This window comes from Anabrus simplex, chromosome 2 (genome assembly GCF_040414725.1).
Source record: "Anabrus simplex isolate iqAnaSimp1 chromosome 2, ASM4041472v1, whole genome shotgun sequence".
In the NCBI taxonomy this organism is placed as follows: Eukaryota; Metazoa; Arthropoda; class Insecta; order Orthoptera; family Tettigoniidae; genus Anabrus; species Anabrus simplex.
In genome coordinates this window covers 954,801,272-954,822,419 of record NC_090266.1, presented here as the reverse complement: position 1 = coordinate 954,822,419, position 21,148 = coordinate 954,801,272, and the positions used below count along the sequence as shown (strand labels likewise).

General features: G+C 39.6%; 1 protein-coding gene across 1 annotated transcript in view; it reads right to left on the bottom strand.

Moving 5' to 3' along the window:
- ksr (kinase suppressor of ras) overlaps positions 1-20,138 on the bottom strand; it is a 509,869-nt gene extending 489,731 nt beyond the window's left edge. The window contains exons 1-2 of the mRNA XM_067141756.2: positions 19,841-20,138; positions 19,506-19,646 (exon numbers count right to left, since the gene is read on the bottom strand). Coding sequence (XP_066997857.1) covers positions 19,506-19,646; positions 19,841-19,990 — 291 coding nt within the window. The 5' untranslated portion in view covers positions 19,991-20,138. The remainder of the gene's footprint in view (positions 1-19,505; positions 19,647-19,840) is intronic.
- Positions 20,139-21,148: the final 1,010 nt, after the last annotated feature.

The window sequence follows — 21,148 nt, the reverse complement described above, 5'->3', positions numbered from 1 at the left end:
GGCCACGACTCAGAATATGTCCGAGATGCCCACTCCCATTCCATAGCAACCGGTATCCCGACTCTCAGGACCACTTACTAGGCCACTCAGCCGTTGCCCATGGTTCACGAACTAGGACGTGACTACAGTAACCCACAAACGATGTAGCATATATACAACATAGATTAACAAATTGATTTGCACGCCTCTGATGGGCATTTCATGAACCAGTGCATGTTTCACGTGAGTTCCAAGTTGTTTATAGAATATCTTTGACCTTAGTTACCCATTTGTATATATTTCATGTAGGAACTAGTTAAATGGCAACCGTATCAAAGGGAATGTTTATTCATGATGTAGCAAAAAATCAGTGTAAGCAAGTTAACAGCATTTTGTGTCCGTCTTTGTGGGAAAGACTCCAGCAGAATTGAGAAGATCGGCACTGGACCGGACTTCATGTGAGAAGTGGCTGAAGGACCCAACACCTGTGAGGGCATAAAGGGAAAAGAGAAAGAAGAAGTGTTTACTCATGCATGACAATAAGGAAAAGAGAAATGAGAAACTGAGTGAAAATGTAAATTAAAAATACAGTAATATAATTTAATGATCAGCTGTAACAATATAACCCTATACCCTATAGCTTTTACAATAGATGCATCAAGCTTTTTCAAAATAGTGGAATAATTCACAACATACGTATTTGGTCCCTGTGATAATATTGAATACAGAAAATTTCAAATGCCTGCAAAAGTATATTTATTACGTTCCTGAATACTGCACCAAACTGAAACTTTTACATAACAGAAACTAATATATGATGAACTAAATACATTCACTGTCAATTCTGTCGTCGTTGAGAGTTCCAAGGCATCACATCACTTCACCTTTTGATGTCTGTAATTTGGCACTAAGCTGTTGATTGTAAAAAATAGAAATAAAATACAGTAAATAAAATACTCTTTAAACATGGTCCTCACTGCATCAGATTAAACTGTTGAACGACTGATCCTCTAAACATTCAAACTAAGGCATCACGCTAATGGATGGGATTTCTGCAATGTCATTTGTTTATTCTCTCAGCCAGTTACTGTAATATGGAGAAATCAAATAGTTTTAACAATAGCCCCTGCAGTTCCAGGACGTTAATGTTGCTTTGTGCAAAATTCTGGTTTTGAGGATAGTATTCCAAAATTGCGTTCCTTCCTTTTTCACACCACTGACAGTTACTTGCTAAATAGCTGATCCTCTTCATTTAGATGTTAGAGGGCATATGGTTTCTACAAATGCTGTAACAATGGGTAGGCCTCGTCATCAATTAAAACATAAAGCTATCTCATATATGAACCTCGGAAAAATTATTTAGCAGGGTATTTAGTGTGAGCTCTTCCACTAATTTGTAAATGACTGAGCTCAAGAAATTTCCACCATTACTGTTTTATATAGTCTATTTCAATAAAAATGAATTTACTGTTGGCATCACTGATTGAAGAATAATGTAAAAACATTGTTTATAATTAAAATCCATTGTTCCTGACCCAAACGGGCACTTAAATCGAATATATTCATCAAGTGCACCTAAACAGTTCGAGAATCTCCATTTAGTTTATGATAAAATGATTCTAAAATCTCCTTTAATTCCTTGCAGGTGAGTGGTTCCATATGCCAGGGTTGTAAGGCTTGCCATGGCAAATGTATTGAAAGAATAACTCAGCCACCCCCAGTACCATTTCAGGGTACATCGGAAGGAAATAATTCGTAATAATACTGTTATTAGCTTTTACGTACCACTAACTACTTTTACGGTTTTTGGAGACGCCGAGGTGCCAGAATTTAGTCCCGCAGGAGATCTTGTATATGCCAGTAAATTACTGACATGGGGATGACATATTTGAACACCTTCAAATACCACCAGACTGAGCCAGGATCAAACCTGCCAAGTTAGGGTTAGAAGAAGCACTTCAACTGCCTCAGGCACTCTGTCTGGCATACTAAAAATTGATCTATGTTTTCCAGTTTTGTATTCCCAATATAACATTTAATTCCCTTAGGTTTCTTCCCTACTGATAACACTGTAGTCTTGAAAATTCTTATTTCCATATCATACTTGCTGCACCTATTTTCAAGTTCCAAAATATTAAGATTGCATGCTTTCAGCACAGTATGCCATTAAGACCAAGTCATCAGCATAGGCCAAACTGCTTACTACATGTCCACCTAAATGAATTCCTCCCCAACACCTTATACCTTTCAGCAAATAATCAATGTAAACTAAGAACAACAACAAACGTAAAAGATTGTAGCCTTATCTAAGCGCAGTAATTACCCTGAACCATGAAATCATTCTACCGTCAATTCTTACTGTAGCCCAATTGTCAACAGAAATACCTCTACCCATACTTTACTTTCATATTAAAATATAATAAAACAACAAAATTTTAGAAAGTAAAAAGTACAAACGAATGCTGCTACTGACAATTGTTCAGTATGGTGTCTTTCTCCTAATTCAATACCGATACTTACGTACATGAATGTCATTGAAAAGCCTTACATCTGATATGTATATGAATGTCATTGGCAACCACACCACAATAAAAGCATCTGAAAGAATGGTGTTAATAGTTGTACTCCCAGAGGATACTAGAGGCCAGTACATGGCTTTGTGGCCTAAATTGGGGCTTGTGCAGAATTGTCTAGACAAATAATGTAGCTGCTAAGAACAAAAGAGCATCTTCATTCTCCATGCTGAGTGGAGCGTACTCTGGATTGCTATTTGTTTTCAACTGCTGCCTAAAAATTTAAATTGACAAAGTTTTAAAAATCTTGACAGTATAATTTGTTTCTGAAGCCATGCATTCCATTTTTCTCAATACTGTTATCTCTCTAGCATACCTAAAGATGGATGTCTCGTGACCACTCATAACCACTATATCAAGAAGCTAAGCAGCAGAATTTCTCCATAATGTAATTCATGCACTGTACTAAATTGTAGAATAAAAATTGTTTGAGATGCTGAAGGTGATGAAATCAAACTGAATTATTATTATTATTATTATTATTTACACTGACTGACAGTGACAATGCAACACCAAGGAGGAGTGGTTCGAAAGAGATGAAAGTTGGGGAAAAAACAGAGACGGCACGGATGAATAATTGATGTTTATTTCAAACCGATATGCAGGTTACACAATGCGCACGGCATCGACTCAGTAGGACGTAGGACCACCGCGAGCGGCGATGCACGCAGAAACACGTCGAGGTACAAAGTCAATAAGAGTGCGGATGGTGTCCTGAGGGATGGTTCTCCATTCTCTGTCAACCATTTGCCACAGTTGGTCGTCCGTACGAGGCTGGGGCAGAGTTTGCAAACGGCGTCCAATGAGATCCCACACGTGTTCGATTGGTGAGAGATCCGGAGAGTACGCTGGCCACGGAAGCATCTGTACACCTCGTAGAGCCTGTTGGGAGATGCGAGCAGTGTGTGGGCGGGCATTATCCTGCTGAAACAGAGCATTGGGCAGTCCCTGAAGGTACGGGAGTGCCACCGGCCGCAGCACATGCTGCACGTAGCGGTGGGCATTTAACGTGCCTTGAATACGCACTAGAGGTGACGTGGAATCATACGCAATAGCGCCCCAAACCATGATGCCGCGTTGTCTAGCGGTAGGGCGCTCCACAGTTACTGCCGGATTTGACCTTTCTCCACGCCGACGCCACACTCGTCTGCGGTGACTATCACTGACAGAACAGAAGCGTGACTCATCGGAGAACACGACGTTCCGCCATTCCCTCATCCAAGTCGCTCTAGCCCGGCACCATGCCAGGCGTGCACGTCTATGCTGTGGAGTCAATTGTAGTCTTCAGAGCGGACGCCGGGAGTGCAGGCCTCCTTCAACCAATCGACGGGAAACTGTTCTGGTCGATATTGGAACAGCCAGGGTGTCTTGCACATGCTGAAGAATGGCGGTTGACGTGGCGTGCGGGGCTGCCACCGCTTGGCGGCGGATGCGCCGATCCTCGCGTGCTGACGTCACTCGGGCTGCGCCTGGACCCCTCGCACGTGCCACATGTCCCTGCGCCAACCATCTTCGCCACAGGTGCTGCACCGTGGACACATCCCTATGGGTATCGGCTGCGATTTGACGAAGCGACCAACCTGCCCTTCTCAGCCCGATCACCATACCCCTCGTAAAGTCGTCTGTCTGCTGGAAATGCCTCCGTTGACGGCGGCCTGGCATTCTTAGCTATACACGTGTCCTGTGGCACACGACAACACGTTCTACAATGACTGTCGGCTGAGAAATCACGGTACGAAGTGGGCCATTCGCCAACACCGTGTCCCATTTATCGTTCGCTACGTGCGCAGCACAGCGGCGCATTTCACATCATGAGCATACCTCAGTGACGTCAGTCTACCCTGCAATTGGCATAAAGTTCTGACCACTCCTTCTTGGTGTTGCATTTGCTCTGTCAGTCAGTGTACATTTTATGGCCTTCATTGAACCACTCTAGCCAACTTTATACAAAGAATTTTCCAGTTTCCTGTCAGTCCAGTACTTCTTCATTCTCTCTGATCTTATTCTTCTTTCTTCATCGGAAATCACCCTTCCTATTGTCTGTTTGTTGATTCTGATTTGCAGTCTGGTTTGTTTGTGAGTTTCTTGATTTTGTCGGTTTTGTTTCTTAGGTCTTCCACTGTAATTTGTAGTTCATCCATATCTTCCTTGATTTCCGTAATCCACTTAATGTTGCACTTACTATTCCATAATTTTTCTATTATTCTCCTGATGATCCTGTTCTCTGGTGTCCTGATTAGATGTCCAAAAAATGAAATGCGCTTCTTCCTTATTGTGGTCATTAGTGGTTCTATTTCCTTGTAGACCGTTTCATTAGAAGCTACTCACCAGTGTCCATCTTTTTGGGATGATTTGTTGATGCATGCTCTAATGATTCTTCTATCTTGAGTATTTTGTCTATTTGTCCAGCGTTAGTTGTTTTGAAGATAGTTTCACTTGCGTGTGTTATTTCTGGTTGAGTGACTGTTTTAATTTTGTTGCTATTGACAGGCCCTTTTTGTTGTAGGTATTCTTGGTGACATATTGTGCTCTGGTCAGCTTCTTCTTCTTTCCGATGAGGCCTGCTAAGGACCACATTCCCATTCCAATTCAGTTCTTCATACTGTGTTGTTTTCTCTTCCACTCCTTCCAATATTCTTTCATCCTTTCACTATGCTGTTTCCTTCTGTCCTCTTTCTAAAGATTTCTCTGTCCATAGCTTCTTCTTCCCTTATATTATTTTTTTCTAAATCTTTCCTTACTTCTTGAATCCAGCTAGTTGTTACCTTTTTGTCCCAAAGGTACTTGAAAATCCTTTTTGTTAATCTGGAATCATCCATTCTGTAAATAAGTCCAAAAAATTGCAATCTCCTTTTTCTTATGGTTTCTGTTATGTTTTCTATGTTCCTGTATATTTCATCATTAGATCTTAATTTCCATACTTCTGTTGTTTTCACAGGGCCTAAGATTTTTCTCATGATTCTCTTTTCTAGTACCTCAAGTTTATCTACTCTATAGTTTAGTACCAGGCATTCACTTGCATATTAGCATTCCGGTTCCACCACTGTAGTATAGCGCCTTATTTTAAGATTTTTAGATAGACACTTTTTGTTATAAAAATTCTTTGTGATACCATATGCTCTTTCCATCTACTTTCTTCTACTGCAGATTTGTCCAAACCATTTTCTTGAATTATTTTTCCAAGATATTTGAATTTCGTTACTCTTTCTACTGTACCAATATCTGTTGCCAAAAATTTTGGAGCATTCTTGATGTTTGTAATAAATTTTATTTTTTCTACGGAGATTCTCAAACCTGTCTTGTTGGCTATTTCTTCCAAGAGATTGATTTGTGTTGTTGCACTTGTTAGGTTCTTTGACAATATAGCTAAATCGTCTGCAAATGCTAGGCAATTTATTTCAATGCCTTTGTTTTTCTCCCCAAAGTTACGGGCAAAATGTTATGCTCTTTAAGCTTTATGTTTCAAATTCTTACAATTTTCTCTAGAACACAGTTGAATAGAAGGGGTGACAGACCATCACCTTGCCGTACCCCTGTATTTATCTTAATAGGTTTGGATATCTCGCCCATAAATTTCACCTTTGAAATTGTGTCCGTAAGGGTTTCACGTATTAGGTTTGCCAATATAGTTCTCACTCTAAATTCACGAATTGTTTTATCTATGGTTTCTCTATCAACCGAGTCAAAGGCCTTTTTAAAATCTACAAAAGTCACAACAATGTCTTTTGATTTCAATATCCAATGGCGAATTATGGATTTTAAGTTAAGTATTTGTTCTGAACAAGATCTACCTTTTCGAAATCCAGCTTGATATTCACCCAGTTGCTTGTCAAGTGATGTTTCTACTCTATTCAGCAATATTTTTTTATATTACCTTGTATGCGATTTGCAGAAGAGAGATGCCTCTGTAGTTATCAACCTTTTGTTTGTCCCCTTTCTTATGCAATGGGTGTATTAGTCACTTTCCATTCTTCTGGAATCCTCTCTGTTCTCCAAATATCTTCAAAGATTAACTGCAGCTCTTCAATGATTTTTGAATGACACCATTTGAAAAGTTCAGCTGTTATAGAGTCTTCTCCACTAGCTTTATTATTTTTCAGATTGTTGATTACTTCTTTAATTTCTTCAGCAGTGGGTGGTATATCTTCTTCCAGATTTTCAGTTGTTTGAGAGAATTCCAACTTATGGTCGGGTTCAGGGCAGTTTAAAAGTTGATCAAAGTGCTTCACAAGTATTTCAAAATTCTCGGCATTACTTAGGCCAAGTCTACCATTTTCATCTTTGAAGCATAAGCTAGGTGCTTGACAGGTCAATAAGTTGTGATTTTTCGAAAGTTCTTTTAACTCCCCTTATTATTCTAGCAGTGTCTTTCCTTTGCTGTTTGAATTGGTCACAGTGCTGAGTCTTTCCAGAGGAATTAAACTTTTTCCATTGTTTTCTCCTCTCTTGTAATGCATCTTCACATATTTGATTCCACCAAGGTTTCTTTTTAGGTTAGACTAGCCCAAATGTTTTCTGGGCTGCATTGGTTATTTCTTTAAATAAATCTTGCCACTTCCCATGATGAGATACTTTTATTTCTTCCTGAAATGCTTCCAATGTTTCTTGTGTAATTTGAAGTCTGTTTGTGTTATATTTGTTTACTCTTTCCCTTCTTCTGTGATTTCTGTTGGGTAATAATTTTAGTTTGATTTTAGAAAAGTAGTGATCGGAATAAAATTCTCTGCTTCTTACTACCTTGACATTCATAATTTCTTTCATGTTTCTTTTGGATACAGCTACATGATCCAGTTGAAATTCACCTAGTAATGGATTTGGAGAAATCAATGTTTTAGCTTTCCTTGGCAATTTCTTGAAGAAAGTTAACATTAACTTCAGCTGAAAATTTTTACAGATGGTTATTAACCTCATTCCATTAATGTTTGTTCTTTGGTGTGCGGCATATTCTCCCACTATAGGTCGATAAATTCTCTCTCTTCCTACTTGGGCATTGAAATCGCCAAGTAATATCACCACATTTGATTTTGGAATTTTAGATAATTCATCATCCAGGAGTGTCCGGAATTCCTCTACTTTATTTGGGTTCTTTTTGTTGTCTTCATTTATTGGTGCATGACAGTTAATAAAAGTATATTTTTCATTTTTGCAGTTCACTGTTAAAAGAGATATCCGTTCTGAGCAGGATTTGAATTCAGTTACATTGTTACATTTTAATCGCAGGTTTACCTTTAAAGATTCGATAATCTTTTGTTTCTGTCACATTCTCATCCAAAAATCTTGTCTGTTGTACTGCTAAGATTTGAATTTCGTTTCTATCTAGAAGTAGTTCTAATTCCTTCTGTTTACCAACCTTCAACAAAGAATTTACATCCAAAGTGCCTGCAAAAAACTTCTGTTTAAACTTAAGTTTGGACGGATTCCAAGGATGCTCCAACTCATCCTTATTGCAGAGGTTGGGACTCCCCAGAACCCTACGTCCTGATGCATTGCATAACGCAATGGTGGATTTCTCTTCCAAGCTGCTACCTGGGGTAGTGCTTTCTTTCAGTGGCTTTTCCATTCTGCAATTGAAATTGTATGTTTCAAGGGTAGGAATAACATTCCAAAGTAAAATCAGATTGTTAGTCTGAAATGATTGTTTTTTGTGGTTGACTCCACTAGGTCCTTCCGCCCTCTCAGCTGTTGAGAAATGAGATTCTTCTTCCGCCGTTGAGCCTGTTGACCATTTTTCTCTTGACCTCAGTTGATCTGCGGGTGCTTATTTGGCATTGCCTTATTCACACCTGTCCTGCATATCTACAGGAACTTCCCCTCTCAGCCATTGGGACGCGCCGTGTCGGGGTTGAGGTCCCCCACCCCAGTGTCTTATGCAGGGTTACATTTAGCTCCTACTCAATTCAGAGCCAAACCCGCACACAAGCTAACCTGGCACGGCTCTGGTCAGTTTATTTATTCTGTTATGCCATGCTGGCTTTTCATTGAGGTTATATGTTATGATTTCTCCCAGATATTTAAGTTTATCTACAATTTTGATTTCTTGGTTTCCTATGGCAATTTTGTTTATGAGTGGTGGGTTAGTAAACATGATTACTGTCTTTTCAAAAGATATTCCAAGATCAATTTTCTGTGCTATTTCCTGTAGTGATATAATTTGTTGTCTGGTTTCCTGAATATTGTTGGACAAGAGAGCAAGGTCATCGGCAAAACCTAGGCAATTTAAACTTATGTTGTCTTTGGGTTTTCCAATTCGGATGTTCTTTGGGTTACTCTTGTACCATTCTCTCATTATATATTCCAAGGCACAGTTGAACAGCAGTGGTTACAAGCAATCACCTTGTTTTAAGCCTGTTTTTATGATGAATGGCTCAGAGAATTCCCCTCTGAACTTGACGTTTGATTTAGTGTTGGTTAAGGTGAGTTCAATCAATTTGATTAATTTTGGATGGAGCCCAAAATTTCTTAAAATTTTCAACATGGAAGGTCTATGGATACAGTCGTAAGCTTTTTTAAAGTCCACGAAGGTTATTGCAAGAGGTTTGTTTTGCTTCTTGTAATATGCTATGGCTAATTTTAAAGTGATGATTTGTTCAGCATAGCTTCTGCAAGGTCTGAAGCCTCCTTGGTATTCACCCAATTCTTCCTCTAGTTGCTCTCTGATCCTCCTGTATAGGATTCTGGAGAAAATCTTGTATGTGCAGTCTAAGAGAGAGATACCTCTGTAATTATCTGGATTGGTTTTATCTCCTTTTTTGTGGAGTTGGTGGATTATGGCTGTGGTCCAATGTTCGGGGAACTTTTCTGTTATCCAGATTTTTCTTAGGGCCACGTGTAAGGATGTTCGAACTGTATCACTGGCATATTTCCACATTTCTGTGAAAACTTGGTCTTCTCCGCATGCCTTATAATTTTTCAACTCTTGGAGTGCTGTTTCCACCTCTTTTTTTTTTTTTTTTTTTTGCTAGTTGCTTTATGTCGCACCGACCCAGACAGGTCTTATGGCGACGATGGGACGGGAAAGGGCTAGGAGTGGGAAGGAAGAGGCCGTGGCCTTAATTAAGGTACAGTCCCAGCATTTGCCTGGTGTGAAAATGGGAAACCACGGAAAACCATTTTCAAGGCTGCCGACAGTGGGGTTCAAACCTACTATCTCCCGAATACTGGATACTGGCCGCACTTAAGCGACTGCAGCTATCGAGCTCGGTGTTTCCACCTCTTGGATTGTTGGAGGATTTATGAGTTCAGGCGGGTTTTGATGGATATTAATTGCTAAAAGTTCCTGGGGTTCTTCACAATTCAAAAGTTTAATGAATGCTTTTGCCATGACTTTGGCATTTTCCTTGCCATTATGTGTCATTTTTCCATCCTCACTTTTCAGCATTAATGTGGGAGGGGCAAATTTTTGTACTTGTCTTCCAAACATTTTGTAAAAGTCTCTGGAATTGGTTTTGTGGTAGTTTACTTCTATTGAGTTGATTAGATCTTTCTGTGATTGTCTCTTGGTTTGCCCGATAATTTGTGTGAACTTTTTCCTGATATTTTTGAGATTGGTTGAACTTTCTTCTGTTTTGTGTGTTTGAAATTTTAACCATGCCTGATGTCTTTCTTCATGAATTTTGTCACATTCTGATGTCCGCCAGGCATGTCTTTTACGTGTGTTCAATGGGGCTAAATTTTCAGCTTGTTGTCTGAGAATTAGAACCAGTTCTTCTAAGGTATCTGTCAGTTTTATGTTTTGTGTGACTTCTCTATATTTATCATTGAATAGAGGTGTTCACATTTTATACCTGGCTCCAAGGAAACTTTGCTGGCTCCTACAATTGTTTCCAATTTGTCCAGCCCCGTATGTATGTATGTATGTATGTATGCATGCAATTGGTGGGATTTTTTAAATACAAGGATGTTTTAACCCAAAATAAATTTTCTATGTTATATCTGTCGTATTGTCCACCTGAACAGAAAAAAAAATCAGCACTCGTCAATTCTGTTTTTTACGAAATCATGTATGTATTCTGAAATGCACTCGATTAACTCATTTTGAATACTCTTTGATTCGCATTAAACACACTTTTTATCTTAGAATACTGGTTTTGTATTTCTGCACCACTACACAGATCGGTTACGGTACACATTCACGCTGTCTCCAGTTCACTTGTAGGCGCTGTGGTATGCTATTAGATATGTTCATTAGGGTACAAGGAAGGAGTAGAGGTGCGAAAATCCTAGGTTTTTGAATAGTACGCACATCTTTTATTGATAGATGGACACCCTAGTGTTGAATTGGTCGACCTCGGTTACTTTCAAGATTCGTATTGGCAACCTTTGAAACACAAACTATGAATCGCTTATGAATCGCTGTGCGACATCTGGTGTAGACTTTACGTATTAGTACTGTTGTTGTTTACACAGGAAAGCCAAACTATAGAATTCATGCTAGGAACAAGATTCACATCAAGAAATGTTACCAGTATAGCTGAGACGGGCAACGCGTACCCAGCGGCATTCAAACAGTTCGACAAACGTTTAATCTCCCTGGCCACTCACTTGCCTAGCAGGGGGTGATTTATGACGGTAGTGGGCTTTATACTGGAAGTTCGCATTCCCCTTCAGAAATCCTTACAGCTCTGTTGCCAATGCACCTCTTGTTAAATAGACGTCAGTCTCTTTTTCCAGCTCAGACAATTCACACTTGCTTTGTTCGCTGTTTGAAAGTTTTGGATTATTTCTTTGCTTCGTTAATATTCGTGAAGTGTGTTGCTTTTCACTTCGCTTCATGCAGTAATGAAGAGGCCGTGGCAATCACACCTGGAAATTAACGCATCAGAAAATCCTGAATTAAATCTGCTAGTGCACGCAAACGATCCTCAACCGAGCACCAGTAGCAGTCATATTCGACCGAGTAGTACTGGTTCCGTGCCAACGATTGATATTCAGCCGAGCAGCAGTGGTTCCGCGCCCGCGAGTGATACTCAGCCGGATAGTAGTCATTCTGCGGAGAAAAGAAAGGCGACAAACTTTAAGTAAGCAATGTCAACGGCTGGTATGTAACGCATAAGAATACGTTATGAAGAACAACATTCGCAAGGGTTATATTTCTGAGACAGCTAAAATATTGAAACTTAACAGGAAAATTGTAAGTAAAATAATAAAGAGGGGACCTAAAACTCTGAAAAAGTGTGGTAATAATAGGGTTATCTTTAATAAAATTGATGATTTTTGCTGTGACTTGGTGAGACGTGAGGTATATACATTCTATACTAAAGGTAAGTCACCAACCGTACAGGAACTGTTAAAACATTTGAAAAATATGTGTGGATTTCCTTACGAAAAAAGTACTCTACGACAGCTGTTAAAACTTGGGTTTTGTTTCCGTATTCTGAGGAAAAAACAGATTGTAATGGAATCTGCTGGAATAGTAGCTTGGCGATATAAATTCATAGACCGTCTCCGGAAATTGCGTTCCGAGGTGTGCAGAGTTGTCTATCTAGATGAAACTTGGTACGATACTCATGACATTGTGAAGAAACTGTGAGATGATGGAACTTGTAATTGCATACTGAAAGCACCAACATCGCGAGGCAAGCGTATTATGGTATTGCATGCTGGAGGCAGTGTGGGCTGGGTTGAGAATTGCCTTTGTTTATCAGCTAACAACATGAGACTGCAAAGCTGATAGCCATGACGAAATGACAGCTCAAGTTTTCGAAAACTGGTTTAGGTCTCAACTTCTAGAGAACCTACCACGTGAACGAAAATGTGTAATCGTGATGGACAACGCAAGCTATCATTCGCGGCAGCTGATTAGGTTTCCTTCCATGAACATTAATATTAAGGACATTATTAAGTTTATGGAGTACAATAACATTCCCGTGCCAAAACCTGTACCCATCAAGGCAGTTATGTTGCAGGAACTCCAGCCAATATCAGTAAAAGGTACGCTGTAGAGGAGATCGCAGCCTCATGTGGACACGAAGTTTTGCGACTCCCTCCATATCACTGTATTTTAAACCCCATAGAAATGATCTGGTCTCAGCTGAAGGCGTATGTTAGGAAAAATAAGGTTACGCCAACTTTGAGTGCTAGTGTGTGTCAACTTCTGCGTGAAGGAGCTGGAACGATCGGTCCTGAGAGGTGGTCTGCTTGTGTTCGAAGCACCATTAAGATAGAAGAGAAGTACATGAAACATTTTTTTTTTTTTTTTTGCTAGGGGCTTTACGTCGCACCGACACAGATAGGTCTTATGGCGACGATGGGATAGGAAAGGCCTAGGAGTTGGAAGGAAGCGGCCGTGGCCTTAAGGTACAGCCCCAGCATTTGCCTGGTGTGAAAATGGGAAACCACGGAAAACCATCTTCAGGGCTGCCGATAGTGGGATTCGAACCTACTATCTCCCGGATGCAAGCTCACAGCCGCGCGCCTCTACGCGCACGGCCAACTCGCCCGGTACAAGAAACATGACACGGATAGCAACCAAGATAGATTTGTAATTCACCTTGCAGACAACGACGAGGACGACGAAGAGGTAAGGTAAATAATGCATTTGTTTTAAAAGTAGCTAAGTTTGCTGGCTATTTTTTGTCCGAACTACATACTCCGATATTATTTATTACTATTATTATTGATTAGCTGCCACCCCCAGAGGCCCGGGTTCGATTCCAGGCTCTGCCACGAAATTTGAAAAGTGGTACGAGGGCTGGAACGGGGTCCACTCAGCCTCGGGAGGTCAACTGAGTAGAGGGGGGTTCTATTCCCTCCTCAGCCATCCTGGAAGTGGTTTTCCGTGGTTTCCCACTTCTCCTCCAGGCAAATGCCGGGATGGTACCTAACTTAAGGCCACGGCCGCTTCCTTCCCTCTTCCATGTCTATCCTTTCCAAACTTCCCATCCCACCACAAGGCCCCCGTTCAGCATAGCAGGTGAGGCTGCCTGGGCGAGATACGAACTATTATTATTATTATTATTATTATTATTATCTTTCTTTCTTAATCTGTTTACCCTCCAGGGTTGGCTTTTCCCTCTGACTCAGCGAGGGATCCCACCTCTACCGCCTCAAGGGCAGTGTCCTGGAGCGTGAGACATTGGGTCGGGGATACAACTGGGGAGAATGACCAGTACCGTGGCCTTAAGTTAGCTAATCACACTAACCACTACACCACAGAAGCGGACAATTATTATTATTATTATTATTATTATTATTATTATTATTATTATTATTATTATTATTATCCCAGTCCCTAGTTCGTGATTTTACTTTTCCTTTGCCAGGCGAGTTGGCCGTGCGATTAGGGGCGCGTAGCTGTGAGCTTGCATCGGGGAGATAAAGGGTTCAAGCCCCACTGTCGGCAGCTCTGAAGATGGTTCACCATTTTCACACCAGGCAAATGCTGGGCAAGTACCTTAATTAAGGCCATGGGCACTTCCTTCCCACTCCTAGACCTTTCCTAGCCCATTGTCGCCATAACACCTATCTGTGTTGGTGCGACATAAAACAAATTGTAAAAAATTGTTGCACTTTTCCTTTCTTTACTGAAAGCGAAATACTGATATTGGCAGCATAAAATTAATATTTGAAGAGGCCTACTTTGGTATCAATTTAAGTTTAGTCTTTGTCGAGTTTATTTGCCAATTCCTTCTTCCTGTTCTTTCTTTCTTTCTTTCAACATCTGCGACCACTGCACGGGTTAAGCACGAAACAAATTATTCTGCGATATTGGTTTGTGCTGTGGTTCATGATCAGGTTTTTATACTTATATTTTGACTTTAGAATAAATTAAATGTTAACATGTTTAAATAATCGACGCAAAATATGACAACCTTGCTTTTGACAGCACTCACTTGCCTTTTAAACGACACGCGTCCCTTGTGTCCAGAGGAAAGGAGCCGACTGTCAACCCTTATTATCACTAGGGCGGGCAGACTGACAACCCTCATTATTACCAGGGTGGGCCAAGTTTTGAGATCAGAAGATACCGCGTGGGTATGCGTTGAGCGTCAGGACTATATATAATGTGTGTGTGACACAGTTGTTGGCTTCAGATAATAAAGGTTTAGAAAATTCTTATTGATCGATAATATTATCGATTCAATTCACATTTCATTTCCATTCAGTTGGCAGTATTACCGGAACCGGAAGTGCTCACTCCTTACTCCTCAACACTGGACAAAAATCTGTCGCTAAAAGGTGCGCGTACTATACTATTACCTGCCATATAGAACAATGAAAAGGACACTATATAGGACTGAAAGAGCACATGGCGACCATGTTTATTTGGTGACGGAGGGATGATGACGTCATACCTGACATCACAGGGTGCGAGGAGAGCTTGTAAACGTAAACAGAAGGTGTACCAGAAATGGTTCCAAACAAGGGCTGATGGAGACAGGGTATTGTACAAAGATGAAAGAAACAGAGCAAAAGAAATAGCTGTTGTATCCAAAAAGAAGTCTTTGAAAGATTTTGGTAATAACCTGGAAAGGGTAGTTCAAGCAGTAGGGAAACATTTCTGGACAATGGACGAAGCTGTACGCATAAACTGGCTTTGGTGGTGGAGTCATGTGAAGCGAATGAAGGAGGCTAGTTGACCTAGGAGAACAATGGACTCTTATGGAGGGTAAGAGAAGTAAAGGGAGACCAAGATGACGATGATAAGACTGTTTCTAATAATTCAAAGATAAGAGGTATAGAACTAAACGAGGCCACAGCACTACTTGCAAATAGAGGATTGTGGCAACGTTTAGTAAATTCATAGAGGTTTGCAGACTGAACGCTGACAGCGTAATGGTTTATAATGTACTGTATGTATGTTCATATTTATTTTATGATTCGATCAATTGAGTTACATATTGGAAGTGCCTTTATACCCAACTCGCATATATTGAACCTGTGAAATATGTAAGGTAGATGCACCTATGCCTGACCCCGTACCTATAGCTGCCAGCCTAACTTAAGATATTAAAAAATATTTAAAATGAGAATATCTTCACTTATACTTAATTTCTTTTTGCATCAGTTTGTAGTTTATATGTTTTTCTTTGGAATAAAAAAAAATGAGTTGGAAGTAATAAATTATTACATAAATTAATGGAGGGTCTGCCATTAGTACACCATAGTGCGACCTTATACCTATACCATCTGTTTCAGCTTAGGGTGAAAAAAATATTTTGATCTGTTCCAAAATAGAAACATTGTTTATACTAGCTAGGGTAGATATAGTGGCCATGATCATTTGAGATAAAAATTTGAATGTGGTTTCTTGGGATGTTCATGTGGTCAGTTGTCTGCCTGTTTTCCTTCTTCGTTGCCTTATGATTAACATTAGGTAAAACAGGGCTGCCTGTCACAATCAAATTTTTATCTCAAAAACGAACATCGCAAAAAAGGTGGCAAGTCAGTGAAGTTTCCATTGGTTGCACACACGTAGGACAATATAGACTGAAGAACCGATGCCAGCCCAACATCATTATAAGTAACATATGAAGGAACTACTATATAATCGAGTTTTAAAAAGTGTAGCAAAGGATGTTTTTATAAACTGTATACTAAGTAAGCACAACTTTTTAGACAGAGCAATTCATATTAGCCCAACTATTTTAAGCATTTTATGATACACAAAGCCTAGGATCCTAGCAATTTTCATCTTAAATATTAGGAACAGCAGCTGAAGATGCCCAGAAAATAGGTAAAACATGTCCTGCTTAAGACATATTACTGTAATAATGTAGCAATATTTAAGGAAATTAATAAATAATGTATTGAAAAGGTGGACCCTCAAGAAACATTCAGAACGGTATAAGTGATATGTTACATGTGATAAATATCATTTTTGATCCGTATTGATGATATTTGATTGGGGGTATGTTCCGAGCTGTCAGAGGGGAGATTGCATGGAATGACATTAGTAGACGAATAAGTTTGAGTGGTGTCATTAAAAGTAGGAGAGATCACAATATGAAGATAAAGTTGGAATTCAAGAGGACAAATTGGGGCAGATATTTGTTTATAGGAACGGGAGTTAGGGATTGGAGTAACTTACCAAGGGAGATTTTCAATAAATTTCCAATTTCTTTGAAATCATTTAAAAAAGGCTAAGAAAAGAACATATAGGGAATTTGCCACTTGGGCGAATGCCCTACATGCAGATCAGTAGCGACTGATATACCAAAGCTGATACATGGTGTGTATATTTTAAAAATTTTGTCACACCCATCTTTCAGGTTACCTATGGCTGCTACACTGGATGACGTGAAACGAGGAATGACAGTAAATACGGCAGCTTCACAATAAGGGGGCACCAAAAACTGCTCTTCTGTATAAGGCTAGGGGAAATTGTCCTTATTTTGTGTTAAGACATCTGTTATATTTAGCCTGTAACTTATAAACAATGATTAGGTGATTAAAGGGTCATCTATTTTGTTATATCATATAGTATAATCGATGTCTGCTATAGATTTAAAAAGTGTCGAACTTAGGATACGAGGAAAAATGAGGTGTCAGCTTTAAGTACAAAAACACACATTTTAAAAACATAGATTTTAAGGGATAACTATTGATTAGGCCTACATGAATATTTTCTTTTTATGCACGTTATTGGCCATACAGAGATCAATCAGACAATGCATAAAGATAACATGTGACTTGCTTAGCAAATTATTTTACCTGTATTATGTAAAAAAATATATTACAGTGTCAGCTAATGGTGCATCTACCTTAATATGAATACGATATTTCAACCCAGCGCATCACTGTATGCGGAAGTGACTGTCATCCAGCTTTCCTCAATTTCTCTGCATACCACAGGGTTCCCACTGGCACTGCCTTCGTGATGTCCAGGCCGTACTGTAACGAGCGCGGGAAAGCAATCAGCTGATTGTTACGGGGGAAGTTTAGAACATGAGTTAGTAGAGTTAAACATAGATTTTCGCAGTTTTATTGAAATTTTTTACGATGGCCGCGTGTTCACTCAGATATATGTGAGAATGAGTCGTCATCGACTGCATTATTAAGTGGAAAGTCGTTAATTAGTGAAGAAAACTTAGTGTGAGCGTGTATTTATGTGAAGCTACAGGTTAAGAAGATCGTTCTTCAGTGTTTTAATTTTGTAGTTTATTTGTGTACAGTTATATTTATGGTGTAAAATTAATTGAGTTAGTGCATTCTGTGTTTTATTATTAACCACGAATTGTATATACTTGATATAAGATGATCAGTGAGGGAAATCACCATGCCTAAGATTTGCTGTGTGCCTGGCTGCAAAGCCAATTATAAACAAGGAGGGTACACTCCGGTATTAGTGTTTCCTTCTGATGAAGAACGAGTTAAGTTATGGAAGAAGGCTATTCCCAGGGGGAATTTAATAGTTAATCACAACACAGTTGTGTGTATTAAGCACTTTCCTAAAAATCACATCCTGAGAGAAATAAGAGTGTCCTGTCCAGATGAGTTAATTTTTTTTATTATGTCAAACATGGGTAACATTAGGTAGACCCTATATTTTTATGTAATCAGACCTACGGCTTATCTGAATTCGGTGTATTTGAAAATGCAAGTCTTATTTCTGAGTATCACCGAGCTCAATAGCTGCAGTTGCTTAAGTGCGGCCAGTATCCAGTATTCGGGAGACAGTGGGTTCGAACCCCACTGTCGGCAGCCCTGAAGATGGTTTTCCATGGTTTCCCATTTTCACGCCAGGCAAATACTGGGGCTCTACCTTAATTAAGGCCACGGCCGCTTCCTTCCCATTCCTAGACCTTTCCTGTCCCATCGTCACCGTAAGACCTATCTGGTGTCGGTGCGACGAAAAGCAAATAACAAAAAAATAATTTAAAAAAATAAATTATGAGTATCAAACAGCAGTGTGATTTATGTAAATCTTGTCTTCTGACAGATTCAGATCTTATTTATGAATTACCTCCAGAAGTAAGGTATCTGAATTTCCTAAATCGAGGGGGCTTAAAGTATCCATCAGACATGTCAATAGAACTTGGAATTGAGGTGTACAAAGTACTTTGTGTGTTAGGTATTTCTAAATTCAGACGATCCTAAGTGTGTCACAAAATCCCTGGCTTTGGAGTCAATGCAGTTGGCAGATTCCCTAGTCATTTGTGACTGCGGGAAGAAATTGGAAGACCTGGCCGGACAGTGTAGGCCTATATATATTTGGGTGAATATATTTTTTAATAATTTTTCCAAAATTCACACCGACTTGTGTATTCAACAAAGTGCTTCAAAGAGAGCAGACCTACTCCATACTGGTGTAACTTCCAGTAAGAGGTCCAGGAAAGCTGCAGTGTTCATGGAGTGGAAACAGTGAGGTACAGAAATAATTTATAGGTTGTAATAAATAGTAATGGTAATTGGCTGCATGTTTTCTGTCAGTGTGTATGTTGTGAATGTTCCAGCTGACCAGAAAATGGATAAAATCACAAGAATATGTCTCAAAGTGTTAGGCTGTACTCACGCAAACAAACGTATATACGCGCAAAAAAGAACGTTACGGAGAAGGATATGCATTGTATGTCAGAATTAACAAATATTTGAGGATAGGTTTTGGTTTTATAAGGTGTTAACAGTTCTTTAAGTAATTTAAACGAGTGTGTTATTCAAGCGGAGCGTATGCGTATCGCCTTCAAGTCCCCCCTAAAGCGTGACGTCATCAGAGGTACAGTACGGCCTGGACATTACGAAGGCAGTGCCAGTGGTGAGAATTGACTTAAAGAATATTTCTGCCTACTCTACTGAAGCTGACCTTAGCGCAGTACAAGGCAAGGAACATCAGAGCCACACCGCATTGTAACATTTAGAGAAGCACGATAATAGTTTTCAACAAGAGCAGAGGCTCAATTTTATTGCACATAAATGCAGTTGTAAAATCAACTTGAACATTAATACTTCAAACTCCAAACGATTAATTTCCGAATCAACTAAATACAGCAGATATTAGAAGAGTATAACACTAACCTTTACAGACTCCTGACTGAGCCCAACAACTTGCAGCCATTGCTTCAGTGATGGAATATGCTTTATGTCCGAGGTGAGGCCATCCATCTGCAACTTTGCCTTCGTAACCAATTGCCTGGAGTACAGTTTGATCAACTTTCCCTAAAATTAACACATTACAACACCCAATCATTTCACATCGCACAGCACAACTGCCAGTAAAGATCACAACAAACAGTTTATTCGCCAAAAATCAAAAGAAGAAACGATATCCACGAAGGTGAATAAAAAAAAAAAAAAAAAAAAACATTTACAGACAGTTCACGGTATAACACGATTACATGAACTTTACTCACTTCTAATGTGCGTATTTCTTGCTGAGTCAGTTCAGCGCTCGTTGCACATTGTGTTCTTAATCCTTCCAAGCGATCAGCAGAAATGTCAATCATTGACTGAACAACATCCAAGGCTCGCCGTGCTTCCAAGTCAACCTCTTCGTCCGCCATAACTTATATTACACTACCTGCAGAAATGCACCATGTCGTGTTATCAGCCAACCGTCCACATAAAGCTTCACAAACACTAACGTTACAAGCAAATACATTTTCTAGACTCAATTCACAATATAATGCACAACCATCTTGGTTTGTCTAGCTCTCGTTTATTCCCAGAAGAAAGATTATCGACGTCTAAGACACTCCACTCACGGAAATTTCAATCATGAAAAAGCAAAGACGACAAGAAAAGAATATTCCACATTAATGATGTGATAAAGTAACGTAATCTAAATCGAAACGGGAACTACAAAGATAAAACTTACAATCGGACGATTACCAGCAGAAGTTGCAGCTACGGAGAAACTCGGATCTCGTAAAAATACAATTTGATTTAAAACATTGATAAATGGAATTACTATCTTTAAAGGCATACAGTAGGAGAGATGTTTCCTTTCATAAAAATACATTAATTACATCAGGATTACATTACGTGAGAACCCCAAGTCTCATGGGACACGGCGGCGAATGGCACGGTTATTAATAAGTGCAATTCAAAGCTCATCCAAACCAACCAATTCCCAGAGACTGCTACTTAGTCCGCAGACCTGCAGACTACGAGAAGTCGTGTGGTCAGCACGTGAATACTCACAGCCGATATTCTTGGCCGCTATCTCACCGTCAGATAGCTACTAAAATGTTATCGTGTAGGCCCAGTGGACCTCATACAAGCCCTCAGACCGAGGTAAAAATCCACCACATGGACGAGAATCGAAACCGGAGCTTCCAGCTAAGAGGCAAGCACGTTACCACTTCACCAAACGGCCGACTTAAAGCTCGTCATTTCTTTGAAATAATTTAGGAAAAGCCTAGGAAAACAAGAGATAGGGAATCTTCCACCTGGGTGACTGTACTAAATGCAGATCAGTATTAATTGATTGTTTGATTAGATATTACTCATAACAAATTATTAAATTGTAGTTTTTAAAAGTATTTATGTTGTCCTAGATGTTAGCAGTGTTGTTTAGTACAGGCAACGTGCTATCTTGGAGGGACCTAACCTCACAGGGCATATTATTGCGGCCAGATACAATTCCTAACATCACAGGGAATAGTTTTACGGCCAAATGATATTCCTAACATCGCAGGGCCTAGTTTTATAGCCAGGAG